Source organism: Hypomesus transpacificus, chromosome 10 (genome assembly GCF_021917145.1).
Source record: "Hypomesus transpacificus isolate Combined female chromosome 10, fHypTra1, whole genome shotgun sequence".
In the NCBI taxonomy this organism is placed as follows: Eukaryota; Metazoa; Chordata; class Actinopteri; order Osmeriformes; family Osmeridae; genus Hypomesus; species Hypomesus transpacificus.
In genome coordinates this window covers 10,337,313-10,352,543 of record NC_061069.1, presented here as the reverse complement: position 1 = coordinate 10,352,543, position 15,231 = coordinate 10,337,313, and the positions used below count along the sequence as shown (strand labels likewise).

At 47.0% G+C, this 15,231-nt stretch overlaps 2 protein-coding genes across 2 annotated transcripts; both read right to left on the bottom strand.

Moving 5' to 3' along the window:
* Positions 1-416: 416 nt before the first annotated feature.
* On the bottom strand, positions 417-4,226 carry tm4sf18 (transmembrane 4 L six family member 18). The gene is made up of 4 exons (XM_047028407.1): positions 3,848-4,226; positions 2,577-2,648; positions 1,646-1,788; positions 417-1,474 (listed from the first exon to the last, which is right to left on the bottom strand). Exons 1-4 carry the CDS (start codon positions 4,022-4,024, stop codon positions 1,276-1,278), a joined length of 591 nt encoding a protein of 196 aa, XP_046884363.1. The 5' UTR covers positions 4,025-4,226; the 3' UTR covers positions 417-1,275.
* A 2,520-nt stretch (positions 4,227-6,746) lies between these two features.
* LOC124472746 (glutathione hydrolase-like YwrD proenzyme) lies at positions 6,747-15,169 on the bottom strand. Its single transcript, XM_047027754.1, has 11 exons — positions 14,972-15,169; positions 14,569-14,722; positions 14,239-14,392; positions 12,421-12,627; positions 10,893-11,045; positions 10,682-10,769; positions 10,362-10,533; positions 9,173-9,329; positions 8,488-8,658; positions 8,198-8,282; positions 6,747-7,298 (listed from the first exon to the last, which is right to left on the bottom strand). The coding sequence occupies exons 1-11, from the start codon at positions 15,069-15,071 to the stop codon at positions 7,057-7,059; spliced, it is 1,683 nt and encodes a 560-aa protein (XP_046883710.1). The 5' UTR covers positions 15,072-15,169; the 3' UTR covers positions 6,747-7,056.
* Between the last annotated feature and the right edge of the window lie 62 nt (positions 15,170-15,231).

The window sequence follows — 15,231 nt, the reverse complement described above, 5'->3', positions numbered from 1 at the left end:
AAGAGGTGAAACACTACCAAAGCCCCACAATTATGAGTTAACATCTTAAAAGATACACTTTATGAATGATAAGTATCTGGAAATTGAATGTTGGCACAGTGAAGCCGGCCTAAGTAGACACTGAGGCCCCAGTACGTCCATGGTCCAGTATGGTCCAGTGTAATGATTCACCAAAGAGTTTGTATTCTGTCAACAGACAGAGAGTTACATGAGTGCATGAGCCATCAGAACATGCCCCTGGAGTTCCCAGCTGGAGGTGAAACGAGATCTGATCAATGCTTAACTGGAACTCATGCAGGAATACCCAGCATGTCTTCACACTAACACATAGATACACAAACAAAGCATACACAACATACGCAAATGTAACAAACACAAATGCCACACACACACACTCACACAAATGAACACAGCACTTTTGAAATGGAAAATATTTATTCATTTACGGCTGCACAAACATTATAAAAATATTACACGCACACTAATAAAATAGCCTTTAAATTCATCTAGCATCTGCAAGACCAAATAATTTATAAAACATTTTACAGAAAAATGAAAATAGTCCATATAAAAGACAACACTCATACAAAAATACTTTTGTGCCTCAAATGTCGACATCAAACAGTTCCGAATATAGTTCCACTATACACACACCATATCAGGAGCAATAATGATCCTACAGCTGAAGTTGTATTAAATGAATACTGCTTTTGGTAAGGAACCTTAAACATACATCTGTCTCATACAAGGATGACGCGAAGCTGGTTTTAAAAAAAATCACTATTTTTATCACTGGTGAGTGACAGGGGCAGTAATTCATCTGTTGATAGGAGACAGCACTGTCAGGGTGCATCTCAATAGTGTACAAGAGCTCACTCTCCTCTTCCCCTCTTTTTTCCATCTTCACAGGTCTCTGACCTTCACCTTCCGTCAGCATGTGAGGGAAGGTGAAGGAAAGGAGAGAAGGTGAAGGCACAGAGGGGACCTCTATGGAAGGAGTTGAAGGAAAATGTCCAGGATGCACGTCATGGTAGTGATACTGAGGGACTGTACATTGATCTAAATATTTAGGACTTGTTTAAATGTTTCCCAGTGGCTAGCAGACATGTCCCGGGCATGCTGTGAATGTTTATGTTTGTGTACCTCTCTCCTGTATGTAGTTAACCTGTTAGTGTTTTCATGTGTGTGTGTGTGTGTGTGTGTGTGTGTGTTTATGCCTGCAGCTGTGCAGGCAGCTGTGTGTTTCTCTTTCAGTGTGTGTGTGTGTGTGTGTGTTCAGGCATTGAGGCTGTACTCCTGCTTGTAGCAGCAGGGCCTGCAGACCGCGGTGACCAGCCCGTTGAAGATCTGCAGGATGCAGATGATGAACTGCAGAGCGCTCAAACCCAGCAAGACGGACAGCAGGGTCACATTCCACTCCACAATGTGCTGAGGCTGCTGGCACTTGAGCCACGAGTCCGGCTCCAGCAGGTAGCTATGGAAACGCACAGGGTACATTCTTTGCGGTTAATAATGAAGGATTTAGGCTTGGGTTCTTATTAAGTGTTGGGACAGAGTTGTTCCAAATGTAAGCCGAAGCACAGGTCCAGCACACAGAGAGCACGTAGTGTGGTCCCTGTGTGAGATACTGGATGTCCGGTCCTACCTGCCCCCTGCGTTAGAGAAGGGGTACATCCATCCAAGGTCAGTGAAACAGAAGGGTCCCTGTAGCATGGCTATGGCGGAGATCACAAAACAGTACCCAGAACCTGCCAGTCCCACCAGGGAAGCCATGACCGCGCCACACATCTGCACCACACACACACACACAGAGAGAGAGAGAAATAGAAAGTTTTAAGTCAGAGAGTCACATGTGCACAGGCACAGCTGCAAAAACAAGTCCCTTGGGAAGAATGTGCATGTGTGCCTGCTTCCCAATATGTGCCTGGGTAGTGTTTTTTTTGTATGTGAATGACACGCAAGTTTCTTTGTGTGGGCGTGTGTAAGCAGCTGTTGGCTTATCTCCGTTACAAAGTAGCACGTCGACAGATAAAGATTTTGTAGGCCCACAGCCCAGTTGACAGTTGTTTTGCAGAATTAGCTTAGAATTCCATGTCATGTCACTCATATACAGTAAGCCACTTGTTGGGAATTGGGTCAGCATAATTTATTCTGTTGTTCACATGAGCCTCTTAGTAGCATATACCACCTGATGTTGTTCACATGAGCCCCTTAGTAGCATTAGCTTAGCATACCACCTGATGTTGTTCACATGAGCCTCTTAGTAGCATTAGCTTAGCATACCACCTGATGTCGTTCACATGAGCCCCTTAGTAGCATTAGCTTAGCATACCACCTGATGTTGTTCACATGAGCCCCTTAGTAGCATTAGCTTAGCATACCACCTGATGTTGTTCACATGAGCCCCTTAGTAGCATTAGCTTAGCATACCACCTGATGTTGTTCACATGAGCCTCTTAGTAGCATTAGCTTAGCATACCACCTGATGTCGTTCACATGAGCCCCTTTGAAGCATTATCTTAGCATAGTCTACCGATGGAGACGAGATCTCTCTAGCAGCACTTCTATCTCCTCACCATGAAGCTCTCGTTCCAGCAGCACCCAGTGCACTTCCCCAGGCTGATGAAGACTCCTGCAGGCAGGAACATCTATGGGGAAACGACACAGTTAGAGAAAAACGGCATCTGGATGTTTGTCTTGGCTTCGTTTTGAGAGTTTCCCTCCAATGGGAGACGCCTCTCATACACTTTTTCTTGTTGACCGCCACAGATTGTCATTTTGTTTGTTACAGTAGGTTAGTAGGTTAGTGTTGAGATTCACAACCCATTAAGGGACCTTGAATGTTTTGCTGACTGCAACCAGTTGCTTAATTAGGTCAACGTTGTTTACTGTATCTAGTGTGTTACAAGGAAAACCTGTGTGTGTGTGGGGGGGGGGGGGTTCTAAATAACAAGACCCAGAGCCATTAACAAAACAGAGCCATGAAACAAAAGCTTATCCAAACCTTCACACACAATGGGATTCAAGGACTTTCTAGTGAACTAGCTCCCGTGGTTACACAGGGGCATACAGGATGTGATGAAACTGACAGAAACCACGACACCTGAAAATGTGCATTTTTCCTATTCTGACTTCTATTCCACACTGACATCATGAGAAACTGCAAGAAAAGGGCTATCTTATCTGGAATTAACAAATACATTGATTCGGAAAAGGACAAACAAACATGAAAGGCAAGGATAAGACTGAGTCTTCCGTTCCGTTCCGTCAGTGATCCGTTTAGGAAAGGTGTGAAGGGGGGGGGGGGGGGGGGGGGGGGGGGAGGATGAGTGGAAAGAAGAGGGGCAGATTTTCTCTTGTTCTTTTTCCTGTGTCAAAGTTTCCCTCTGTCCCTGGGACCAGTGAGAACACGGAATTATCTCCTCAGTGAGGTCATTTAGATATCACGGACGGAAGTCCACAGGGTCGCCATTGTCAAACCATCTCCACACACACATCCAGGATGTCCCCTTAATGAACAAGCATGTCAGCACTAACCGACCCCAGTCAAAACCTCTCCCCACCCCAAAACACCACTAAACGTCCTAACATCATTTCTCAAACACAATGAAAATAGCAATCCTTAAAACATACAATTCCAGGATTCTTCTTTATGAGACACCCATGAAATGTAGGTTCAAGCCCATCTTGGGAGGACTGAATTAAAATGAATAGCATCTAATTAAAACTAAATGTAAATGTAAAACATATTTTGGTAGCATATATCCACAGTGACTGTAGCCTGTATCACAAATCCTAGTGCGCAGCTATGTGTAGTGAAATGAGCCTGGATCTGGAACCAACTCACCAGCACGCCGCCTCCTCCGATGCCCATGAAGTACCAGGTGTACCAGGACAGACGTTCCTGCTGCAGGTAGGACACCTCCCCTCCAGGGAAGAACAGCAACACGTTAGCCACGATGCAGCCCAGCGCCAGAGGCAACAGGGCGAAGCCCAGGGAGCGAGCGAAACCCACAGTACACATCACCACGCCGGGAAGAGCAGCGGAATGAAGGAGGGAGACGCGAATGAGGAGGAGGAGGAGACTGGAGCGAGTGTGTGTGGGAGAGAGAGATCGAGTGAGTGGGTGAGAAGGGGAGGTTGGAGAGGGCTGCAGCCCACTGGTAATCCAGGAAGAGGACTGAGAACTCTCCCAGCGACTAGTGGTTTTTAAGAGAAGTCTGCCGTCCTGCCAGTCACACTGGTGAGGTGACGCAATAGGCCGGGTTCCAGGGCCAGGGGAGAAAGGGGGAGGCCACAGGAAGAGAGGCTGAGAGGCTGGGGCTGAACCTATCCCGTGGGGGCTGAAAAGCATTCAGACCAAAAATTTGACAAATCCCTTGTGTGTGTGTATGTGTGTGTGTGTGTGGGTTTGTGAAGTGTTTTGTCCACATCCTGTCCAAAACCGAATGCCAGAAGGGTTGCATTCACTCTTCGATAGGCATTCAAATATGTGACAAAGGAACAACTTTCCATCTCCATAGGGAAACGTCACAACAAAATATTTTTGGAGTGTCTCAGTGCTTACATGATTTCACCTTCTTTGTGTGACTCATTGTGGCTAGAGGTCATTCTCAGTCAGAAGAAACATGTTGAAAGGCAAAGAGAATGTCTCTCAAATCGTCTAATTAAAGGCCTTCAAATTAGTCTTGCCCCACAAACTTGACCACGTACAACAGTCTTCTTTTTGACTATTAAATTAAAGTTTCCTTTCATCACATTTTAAATATGTCAAATGAGACATTTCAGTGAGATTATCCTCCTTGTTACTGTCATTTCATTGTCATCAAATAGAGGTTTGTTGGAAAAACTAATATCTGCCCTAAGCCATTCCACTACTATGAGGTGCCAGGACTACCCAAATATGCAGTTCCCCACCTGTACTGTAGAGGGCATCAGATGAGCAGGCAAATCAACTCATCATCACCACTGAATAATATTCTACAAGGCTGATTTACCGTTACAAACCAGAAAAATTATTTTCAATCTGATGAATTGCAAAAATGTAAACATTTGTGCTCATAGACTAAGCTCGTACAGGGGCATGTTCTCCCACCATGATGTAATTAACCAGAGTGGAACATATCAACAAGTGACAGGAACAAACCCTTTCTCAGTGGCACAGGGATTACCACCAGGTTATAATCTGGCATAACGAACCCAGGCCCGCGGGTCGCTAATGATTGTCGACAGCCTACACTGAATTTGGATTATGTATGCAAACAAACGGGTTGGTCAACAGAAGTACACTGGTCCTTTCTTTCATTTGCTGACTAACATTCTCCCGGGATTAGTGGCTGTAAGGAGATCAAACTGAGACAAAGTCCAAGTAGACGAAGGGACACAGGCTGTCTGTGTGACAGGACAGACCCTTGTCAACATAGGGGACTATTGTCCTACGGATGGGTCATGACAGCATTTGACACCACAGACCCCTTCTGTTCTCCCAACAAACAAGCCTGAACTAAATGGTCACAAGCCACTGACTAATGGTGCAAAGGCTACAGCTCGATGGTAGCGCATCTGACCTCAGATCAAGAGGTCACAGGTATAAAACCCGTCTGGATGAAAGCGACATCAAGATGAAAGCGAAATGAAAACTGTTTCTAATTGGTTTTACTGCTCATAGACAGGAACCGAGGAGGATAAAAGGTTTCAAAGGATTGTAATTATCAGTTCAGTTACAAACGTATCTTAGGATTCATTATGATATCTTTATCTATCTTTTCTACTCTTTTGTGTTCGTCTTGACCCAGACATCACAGAGTTTGTGCATGTGTGTGTATACGTAAACGTGTGTGTGTGCGAGTTAGACAACAACTCGGTCAATAACAGGTGAGATGTTATGGTTAGTCAACTTTGTTCCTCCTCCACTCCCCAAGCCTTTTTCATGCTTCTAAAAATAGTTTGGAGATAAGACACTGCGTCTATGCCCCTCCCAGCGGTGTCTGCTCCTGTTGTGCTCCTCAAGTGATATAGTACCCAGTGTGTAACCCTGTGGCACCCCACCCAAAGCCCTCCCCCTCTAGCCTAGCTCCAGGGGAGGATGCCTGGCAGGGGAGGGAGGAAGAGATGGATGACGTGGAGGGGTGGGGTCCAGGCCGGTGCTGTTGTTCTACCGGTTCTGGGACACGTAGCTCCGTCTGGAATCCAGTTCCGTGTTCCTCGTTTTTCCATGATCGTGCACCAGGGTCTCAGGGTGGGGTGGTCACTCAATCCCCCCCCCCCCAACCCACAACTGACCTCCACTCTCAGCCTGAAACAGGAAACACAGAGGAAACACAGAGGAAAGGGGGGTGGGTACTCATAAAACGTCTGTGACTCATGACAGGAAGTGGCCCTGTTCCACACTTCCTCTCAGAGAATAGTCTGGGACGCTCAGCTGAGCCTGACGCATCGGGGGTACGCAGTCAAGGCGAGGCGAGACATCATAACACTTTATTAAAAGTGTTCTGAGACACATAAGTGCACAGTGAATGAACGGTGATTGTATATGGTGTCTTCCCACTGTAGGCTGTAGCGGCCACTTATTTAGGGGCCTGGGCTGCTGAGTTAGAGACATGGAGTACAGCTAGTTGTTCTGGGCCCTGGGGGTGTAGCAGCAGACATCCGTGCATCTCCAGAAATAATCTCTTAAAATAGCCCAACTGACACAAAGAACTGATTCATTATGTCAGTACTTCTGTCTGGGACCAAGACAAGTATACTACTAATTGGAATAAAAGTTTATTTGTATCTACAAAATACGATTTGTATACAAAAATCAAGCGATTTGCTGTGAAACTTGTCTCATACAGTAGAATAGTTCCTTTCAATTTACACAAATAAGTTGATGAAACCTATAGTCATCTAACTTGGTTTTCAACAGTAATCATACTGTTTTAGAGTCCAAAGGCCAAAGTTATGAGGATTAACACAATTCAAGGAGGGTTTGCAAACCAACAACACTTCTTTTGGTTTTGAGGTGCAAAATACTAGGATGGAGTTCTGCAGCGCCCCCTGGAGGAGAGCAGAGGACTAGAATCCCTGAGCACAGCCATCCCCTCTGGCGTCAGATCCCGCCCACAACACCCTGATGCCTGGGTCCTCCTGATGGACAGCCTTGTTCCACCAATCTCCAACCGAGATGACCTGACCCCGCCCAAACTTGGAGCGCTCATGACCGTTGATAGGCCAGTTTACAGCATGGCCCCGCCTTCTTAGGTCTTCAGCCACTCCCTGGTCCACACCCTCTTCCAGATTGATGTTCCACAGCCGGCCTGAGAGAGGAAAACAAGACCGTCCAGGAGACAGAATCATCCTCCTATCACTGGACTGTTTTCACTTGCTGGTTTAAAAGCCCCACTAACTTCCTCAACACAACTGTTAATGGGTTTGACTGAACCAACATTGTTTTAAATAAACAAACATGGACAAGAGGGAACTGAGGAACAGTCAAATGTTTATGGGAACACTAAGACGATAAGGAGGACATCCTGGTTGAACAGCAAGAGTTGCGTTATAACTAACAAATTGCAGGGTTGTATAGCAGGACTTTGAACTGGTGGGAGGTAATAGTCAATTACAACCTGCTTTTTTATCAAGTGTTTTTATAGCATGAATAAATATATATTCACACCATCAAGACACGATTGAATAGGCTGCAGCTGTCTGCTCCCAGGCCCTGCTCCAACAGTTGACCAGTATTGCACCAGTCCACTAGTCCACCAGTCCGTCAGTCCACCGGTGTACCAGTGTACCAGTGTACCAGTACAGAGTCCAGAGGGCTCTCTGGCACGTGAGCAGGGCTGTACCATAGAAGCAGCTGCCTTCCCCTGGCTGTACCATAGAAGCAGCTGCCTTCCCCTGGCTGTACCATAGAAGCAGCTGCCTTCCCCTGGCTGTACCATAGAAGCAGCTGCCTTCCCCTGGCTGTACCATAGAAGCAGCTGCCTTCCCCTGGCTGTACCATGGAAGCAGCTGCCTTCCCCTGGCTGTACCATGGAAGCAGCTGCCTTCCCCTGGCTGTACCATGGAAGCAGCTGCCTTCCCCTGGCTGTACCATGGAAGCAGCTGCCTTCCCCTGGCTGTACCATGGAAGCAGCTGCCTTCCCCTGGCTGTACCATGGAAGCAGCTGCCTTCCCCTGGCTGTACCATGGAAGCAGGCGGGAGGCTCACCTGTGGGGTCGTGTTGGACGAACACACGAGGGGCGTCCAGGGCCTGCTGAGGGTCCATTCCAAACTCACACATGTTCAACAGCACCTGGAGACACAGGGGTGGAGACGGACAGTCCTAGCATGACGATGCACGCGTGTGTGTGCACCATATGTGTCTGTGTGTAGTGTGTGTGTCTTCACATTTTCAATGTGTGACCATGTGTGTGAACCCTGTTGTATATGTGTGCATACTGCATGTTTGTGTGTGCATACTGTATGTGTGTGTGTGCATACTGTGTGTGTGTGTGTACCTGCACGTGCCCCTGAGGCTGCATGAAGGCCCCCATGACTCCCAGCGAGCAGAGGAGGCGTCCGGAGGCAGGGTCAGTGAGCATGGCAGCCATTATGGTGTGGTACGGCCGCTTTCCCCCGCCAACGCAGTTACCGTGGTTACGGTCTAGGGAGAAGTTGGCGCCGCGGTTCTGACAGAACCACAAAGAGACCCGGGTTGGATGGGGAGCAGGACAACCACAATGAGACCGACCGTTTTTGAGATCCTGACTTTGGGTTCTGAATGTATCTGTTTTGTACTTATATGTTTTATACCTGCACTGACGGAGTACAAAAAACTAACACTGAAAGCACTGTTCTAATACAACCATTCTATATGTGTGTTCTTGGACAGTAGGTGAGCAATGTCTGTCTCTCTGACTGGCCACCCATCTACCTGTCTGTCTGTCTTTCTGTCCGTCCACCTGTCCGTCCACCTGTCTGTCTGTCCGTCCACCTGTCTGTCCGTCTGTCTGTCTGTCTTTCTGTTCGTCCATCCATCCACCTGTCCGTCCACCTGTCCATCCACCTGTCTGTCTGTCCGTCCACCTGTCAGCCTGTCTGTCCGTCCACCTGTCCGTCCACCTGTCTGTCTGTCTGTCTTCCTGTCAGCCTGTCCGTCTGTTAGTTAATGTCCTCTGTTTGTATGACCAGGCTGTGGCCCACCTGCAGAGAGAAGCCACATCCCCCAGGGACCAGGCCCGTCCCAAAGCCCATGTAGTTACTGTTGACCAGGGAGCAGGCGTTGCCCTGACCATCCACCACACAGAAGTACACCGTGTCACTTCCTGTAGGGACGCCACGCTCCACCTCACCGCGGGCCCTGAAGACAAACACAGATCTGAGGTCAGATCCCCACAACCTCTTAACACCAGTGGAATGACCCGGTCCCTGAAAGTGATGTTTAAATGTATAACAATGCATCAATTTAATCTCTTAACCCTTCAGTAGCCCGTCAAAACTCCATCCCCCGTCAAATGATTCTAGGAGGCTACATGACGGTGTGTGTGTGTATGAAACGTTGTTTTGAAACCCGCCAAGAAAACAAGTTGAAAATAAGACTTAATCTCTGTGAATGGATTACTCCGGTTGGTTTCTCTACCATGGTTTTTGTGGAAAAAACATGTCACATGGAATGTGAATCAAGCTCCATTGAGAAATCTGTGGCATGTGTCAGAAAGGGCAATTATATCTCCCACGTCATTCTCTACTACAGATAGCAGTCATTTAGCAATTGACTGTGAATAAATGAGGTCATATAGGAGGGATCATCTTTTGAGTGACTGAAGTACTACATTAATGACCAAGAGTATCAGTACTGGCATGTGTTCTGGCGCGCACACATACATCAACACACACACACACTCACACTCACACACACACACACACATACATCAACACACACACTCACACACACACACACACACACTCCGAATGTTTCCTACAGAGGTCCATTACAGGTGGGTCAGAAGGTGATAGGAGTGTGGGGGCTGTAGAACAAGGCGTGGCAGGGCAGAGGTAAACAGTGTTATCAGAGTGGACAGAAAGCGCCTGGTACACAGTGGTACAAGGCAGGGGAGGGGCGGGGCCCGCGGGGGCTGAGAGGGTGAGACAGTAAATGACGGAATTAGATTGGAAAGATTAACGATTGAAAGATTAGAAAAAAGGAGCGGGAGAGAGATGGGTGAGGTTTGCAAATGTGAGTGTGGCATTTTTCTGGACTGGAATGAGAAATGGCTGTAATTCATACTGTGTATTTGTAAAGTGGTCCTACCTTTCTCTCTCTCTGTGTGTGTAGGGCCTTCTGTACTTGTCTGTGTGGGGTTTGTGGGGTTTGTGGGGTTTGTAGTCCTACCTCTCCATATTGATAAGCTGGGACCTCTGATGGCTGTAGTCTTTGGCCAGTAGGCCTTTCAGGGGTATAGTCACATGGTCTGGGTCGCCACAGTAATGCATCGTATCTGTTAAACTCAGCTTCAGAGCTTCAGCCACAACATGGAGATAGCTGGCACTGTTGTGACCCAACTCTGTACACACACACACACACACACACACACACACACACAGAAATGAGACTTTATATCAAAGAAATAGTTTCCCATAGTGAGTGGATCTTGTCGTTCATATGAACGTAGCTGTCCTGGTGTGTTGTAGGGTGCTTTGAGCGTACTGTACCTTTAACAGGGAAGTTCTCCAAGATGTTTAGGGCAATGAGTGCTGCCATGCCCTGCCCATTAGGTGGTGGCTCCCACAGTCTCACACCCTGGCAGATTCAAATCACATTCACCCATCTAATCACGCATCTAAGGGCCTATTTATTGGCCAGCCGCAGTACATACTGTGAGCTGGGTTTGTTGCATGGGGGCCGTCCTGGGTGGGGCCGTACCTTGTAGTCGGTGGAGATGGGTGTGATCTCCTGGCTGTTGTGGCTGCCCAGGTCCTCTGGAGTCATCACACCCCCGTTCTCTCTGATGATGTCAGCGATGGCTTCTGCCACTCTGCCTCTGTAGAAGCCTGCTTTACCCTGCTGGCCTAGCAGCTGGACATACACACACACACAGGTTCAATAAAAGTCCTGAAGACACACACACGTACGCAAACCAACACACGCAGGTTCGATGAAAGTCTTAAAGATCAACTTCCTCCCCCTGTATGTTAGAGTCTGGCCATTTATAAAGCAATACAGTGATGCTGGTGATGTATGTTACTATGATCCTTATGTATAGCAAGTTTCAACTATACATCAGTCTTTTACACTCAGAACACAACGTTTCCCTGGGGGCATGAGGCCTGAAAAATAATTTTGGGAAGTATTTTAATTAATTTTTTCAATAAAAAAGGTTGAAAAAATGTACTGTTCTCATCAATGATGCATTCAAAGATAGTTTTGAAAATAATTTATTTTCAACATTTCAAAACCTTTTGAAGAAAATATTTTTTTAATAAAATCTAATTATTTTACACTGAGAACACAAGGGGAACAGATTCCCATGGAGGTCTGAGGAAAGTTGTTCCTCACACGACCGTACGTAAACACACACAAGTAGGTACTCAAGGACTCAGATTCAACACAAGGCCTGGGACACACACACAGGACTGTACAGGATATTAAGATCCCAGAGGACACAAGCATCCGTGAAGGAATCACAACGTGCATGTACACGGAGAAAACAGTTGACCTGTCAGCGTGAACTAAGGGAGGGTAAACAGTGAACCCTCCACACGCTACACAGTGTCTGGGCAGACAGTGAAACCTAACAGAACAAACCCAACAGCAGAGCAGCTGTAGTAATGACTAACTATCCCTGCGAGGACACAGCAAACACAGGAAGGACATGCTAACAGAACATACAGTCTACATGCGTGAATGGAGTAGACAAGGTGTGAATGTTAGCATAACCCCATGACATAGCACAACAAGAGGGTCGCATTGTCCTACGTCCACCCACACACACAGAAATCGTTTTTCTCGTTGTTGAATGGTGCGGTCTCCCCAACCTAACGACCCCCCCCCCCCACCCCCACTCCTCCTTGTGGTGATTCATTCACCAGTGTCATAAAGCCCCTAGATCAATACAGTCCACACTAGCGCTAAGTATCCTGCCTGTGACGCATGACAGACAGGTATGTGCCTGGACACGCCTGTGTGAATCATGCAGAGATATCTCTTTCTGGGTGTTCCTCCCTCTGTCAAAGACGATCTAGACCAAGGGCCACTCAGGCAGCGCCGGGGAGCTCGGTGGTTTGCCCCCTCCCTGCTGTCTTGAAGGGCCAGATGGCCTCTGGTGTAAAGGCTGTCCAGGGGTCAAAGGTCGGGTGGAAGTGGGGGAGTGTGGGAGGGAGTGTGTGTGTGTGTGTGTGTGCGGGGGGGGCACAGGATGAGGCTTGATTACCCTGCAGGAGTCTCTGTTTACCTGGAAGGTCCGGGAAAGGGCGGGGTTACGGAACACTTGGCCGTGATTGGGCGCCTGCCCATTGATGAGGAAGTCACTGCCCACTTCCCTCCCGGCGGCGCGCATGGTAGCCACCCACTTGGCCCAGTGGTAGGCGGTTACCTCGGCGACGGGGAACCCCACCAGGGCCAGCTCAGCGGCGGGCTGCAGCACTTCCTGTAGGGAGAGCTGACCACAGGAAGTGGAAACACATGGTCACTACCTCAAAGGAAGAAGAAGAGTCCCAACTTTGCAGGAAGGTTAAGTTTGTAGGAAACCCTAAGCGTAAAGTAAAACAAAACACAGCATGCATGTGTTAACCCCGTCATCCGCAGAACAGGTGGGAAATTCCATGACCGGCGAATACAAAAACACAGGAAATATTTTCTGACCAGTATACAGAGATGTTATGTGTTACATGTGTGTGTTGTGTCTGAGGGCTCATGGTCTGTTTATCCAGTGTGTTCTGGGTAGTTTACTGGTGTTTACACGCGGTGCTGTCTGACACCAAACAGGGACATTCAGCGACGGCAGACGAAATGACGACACAACTTCCTCCTGAAGACACAGGCTGGAACATGTCTTACACGTCTCAACATACAGTACTGTGCAAAAGTCTTAGGCACAATAAAAATAAAAATAAAGTTAAAGAAAAATGCTTTAAGAAATAATAAAGTAAATAATCTAACAAAAGGTTTAGCAAAATTGCACTTTTATACTGCTGTACAAATAAAAATGTTACATTACATATATTTCTTTGATTAAATGTTGCATTCAAATCTGATACACTAAAACGAAAAAATGTAGCAACATTAAGTTTAGATTTACTATAATTCTAATGTGTTTTACTACAAATAGGTACGGTACAAAACTTTCTGCATCACTATAAGTATCCTCATCTGCCTCCTCACCGACGAAACACCAGAGATGTCGCCTACTAATTTATAAACTGCTTTGCGCAATTCCTGTGTTGTTCTTAATTACGAATGAAATATTAATAATAAAAGCTGCCTTCGTGTACACACCGCCCTCATTGAAACATGTAATTCAAGAAAAGCTGTAGCATTTCATTGAAGAAATACAGTAGAAGACATTATTTGTGTAAAAAAATCTTGGGTGCCCAAGACTTATACACAGTACTGTACATGAACACATACAGACTAAAAAAGTATACACATAGTACATACGCAGACATGCTACAACACAGAAACAAGGACATGAAAGGAAATAGCAAACAGATGTGTAGAGCTATAGTCTAAAAGGCAAATATTGAACTCCACGGCAACACATTACAACAGCACAACAGGTAGGCTGAGCTGGACACAGGCCCACGGAGCCCGAAGACAAACAAATATGTCTATAAACATCCTCAGGTGTGTGTGACTGAGGGATGGAAGGACATCATCCATCAGCTGTGTCGCCTGTAAACAGGAAGAGCACAGCGTTTAGATCTAGTTTGGGAACATCCCCTCTATCACCATGGCCACAGTAATGCCTGCGATAAAATAACAAGTGGGTAGAGTACAAGCTGTTTTATTGATGGACGGATACTGAAAGACACGTCCAGAGAATGTGAGTTATTAGGGGATTCACGGCCGTCGAGGAGAGGGAGAGAGACAGGGAGAGAGACAGGGAGAGAGACAGGGAGAGAGACAGGGAGAGACAGGGAGAGAGACAGGGGGAAAGACAGGGAGAGAGACAGGAAGAGACAGGGAGAGAGACAGGGAGAGAGACAGGGAGAGACAGGGAGAGAGACAGGGAGAGAGACAGGGAAAGAGACAGGGGGAGAGACCTGTGTACCTGCTGACTGCCGAACAGTGAGACAATATCAGACCAGCAAGCAGCTGCCCCAGGCACAGTAACATTCAGGGCGTGGAAGGGAGGGGGCGGGTTAGAAACACTGTAGCCCCGCCCCTCCAGGAAGTCAATGGTCTGAGCTCTGGGGGTCCTGCCACTGAAATATTGGAGGACAGAGAGAGAGATAGAGAGAGAGAGAGAGAGAGAGAGAGAGAGAGAGAGAGAGAGAGAGAGAGAGAGAGAGAGAGAGAGAGAGAGAGAGAGAGGCTGAATGTGCCTTTGTTCAATTCTATTGGTCAATGCCTTCTGATCGATTAAGGCTCAAGATCTCACCTGCCATTGAGGCCGCGCACGTTGCCAGTGCTAGCGTCATAGAAGAGACTTAAGCTGTCTCCACCAATCCCAGTGCTGCATGGCTCTGTAACGGCGAGCGCGGCTGCCATGGCAACCGCAGCATCAGCAGCATTCCCGCCTTTCTTCAGGATGTCTGTGGAGACATCAATGATGTCATCATAACCACGTGTGTTTTAATATCAGCATACTTTCAGAGACCAAGAGTGTGACTGTCGTAAGCACGCTAAACTCTGTTTGCTATGCTCGTGGATGAACAAATGTTACTTTACTACAAATGCCCTCCTACTATCGAACAAATAGCATGCACGCATTTACTCTCACACATGCCCAACTAACATTAAAAATAACGTACAAAAATATTATCTCCACATACGCTACTCACCAAGTCCGATATTGGAAGCCAAAGGCTGACTGGACGCCACGCAGCCATGCAAACAAACAACAGGTGACCGACGCGAGTTGAATAAAAGATCAGTTGACATGTCCTGTATAATAATTGTAAAATCTTTCTTCGTTGAGGCACAGGGCACAGTTCAATCATAACTGTAAACACGAACCGCTAAAGGCTTTTTATTCTTTGATCGATGATTCGTGGATTGTAAAAAAGTCTCAGAGATAATGGATCACAGATTTACAGATAGT

Bases quoted from the DNA above. Each gene is read 5' to 3' on its own strand.
- tm4sf18 (XM_047028407.1), bottom strand. From the start codon at position 4,024: ATGTGTACTGTGGGTTTCGCTCGCTCCCTGGGCTTCGCCCTGTTGCCT. The intron at 2,649-3,847 runs GTGAGTTGGTTC...GTTTCCCCATAG, and splicing joins TCGGAGGAGGCGGCGTGCTG to ATGTTCCTGCCTGCAGGAGT. The intron at 1,475-1,645 runs GTAGGACCGGAC...GCGTTTCCATAG, and splicing joins TTCTCTAACGCAGGGGGCAG to CTACCTGCTGGAGCCGGACT.
- LOC124472746 (XM_047027754.1), bottom strand. From the start codon at position 15,071: ATGTCAACTGATCTTTTATTCAACTCGCGTCGGTCACCTGTTGTTTGT. The intron at 14,723-14,971 runs GTGAGTAGCGTA...ATGTCTCCACAG, and splicing joins GGCTTCCAATATCGGACTTG to ACATCCTGAAGAAAGGCGGG. The intron at 9,330-10,361 runs GTAGGACTACAA...GTTTGTCTTCAG, and splicing joins CAGCTTATCAATATGGAGAG to GGCCCGCGGTGAGGTGGAGC.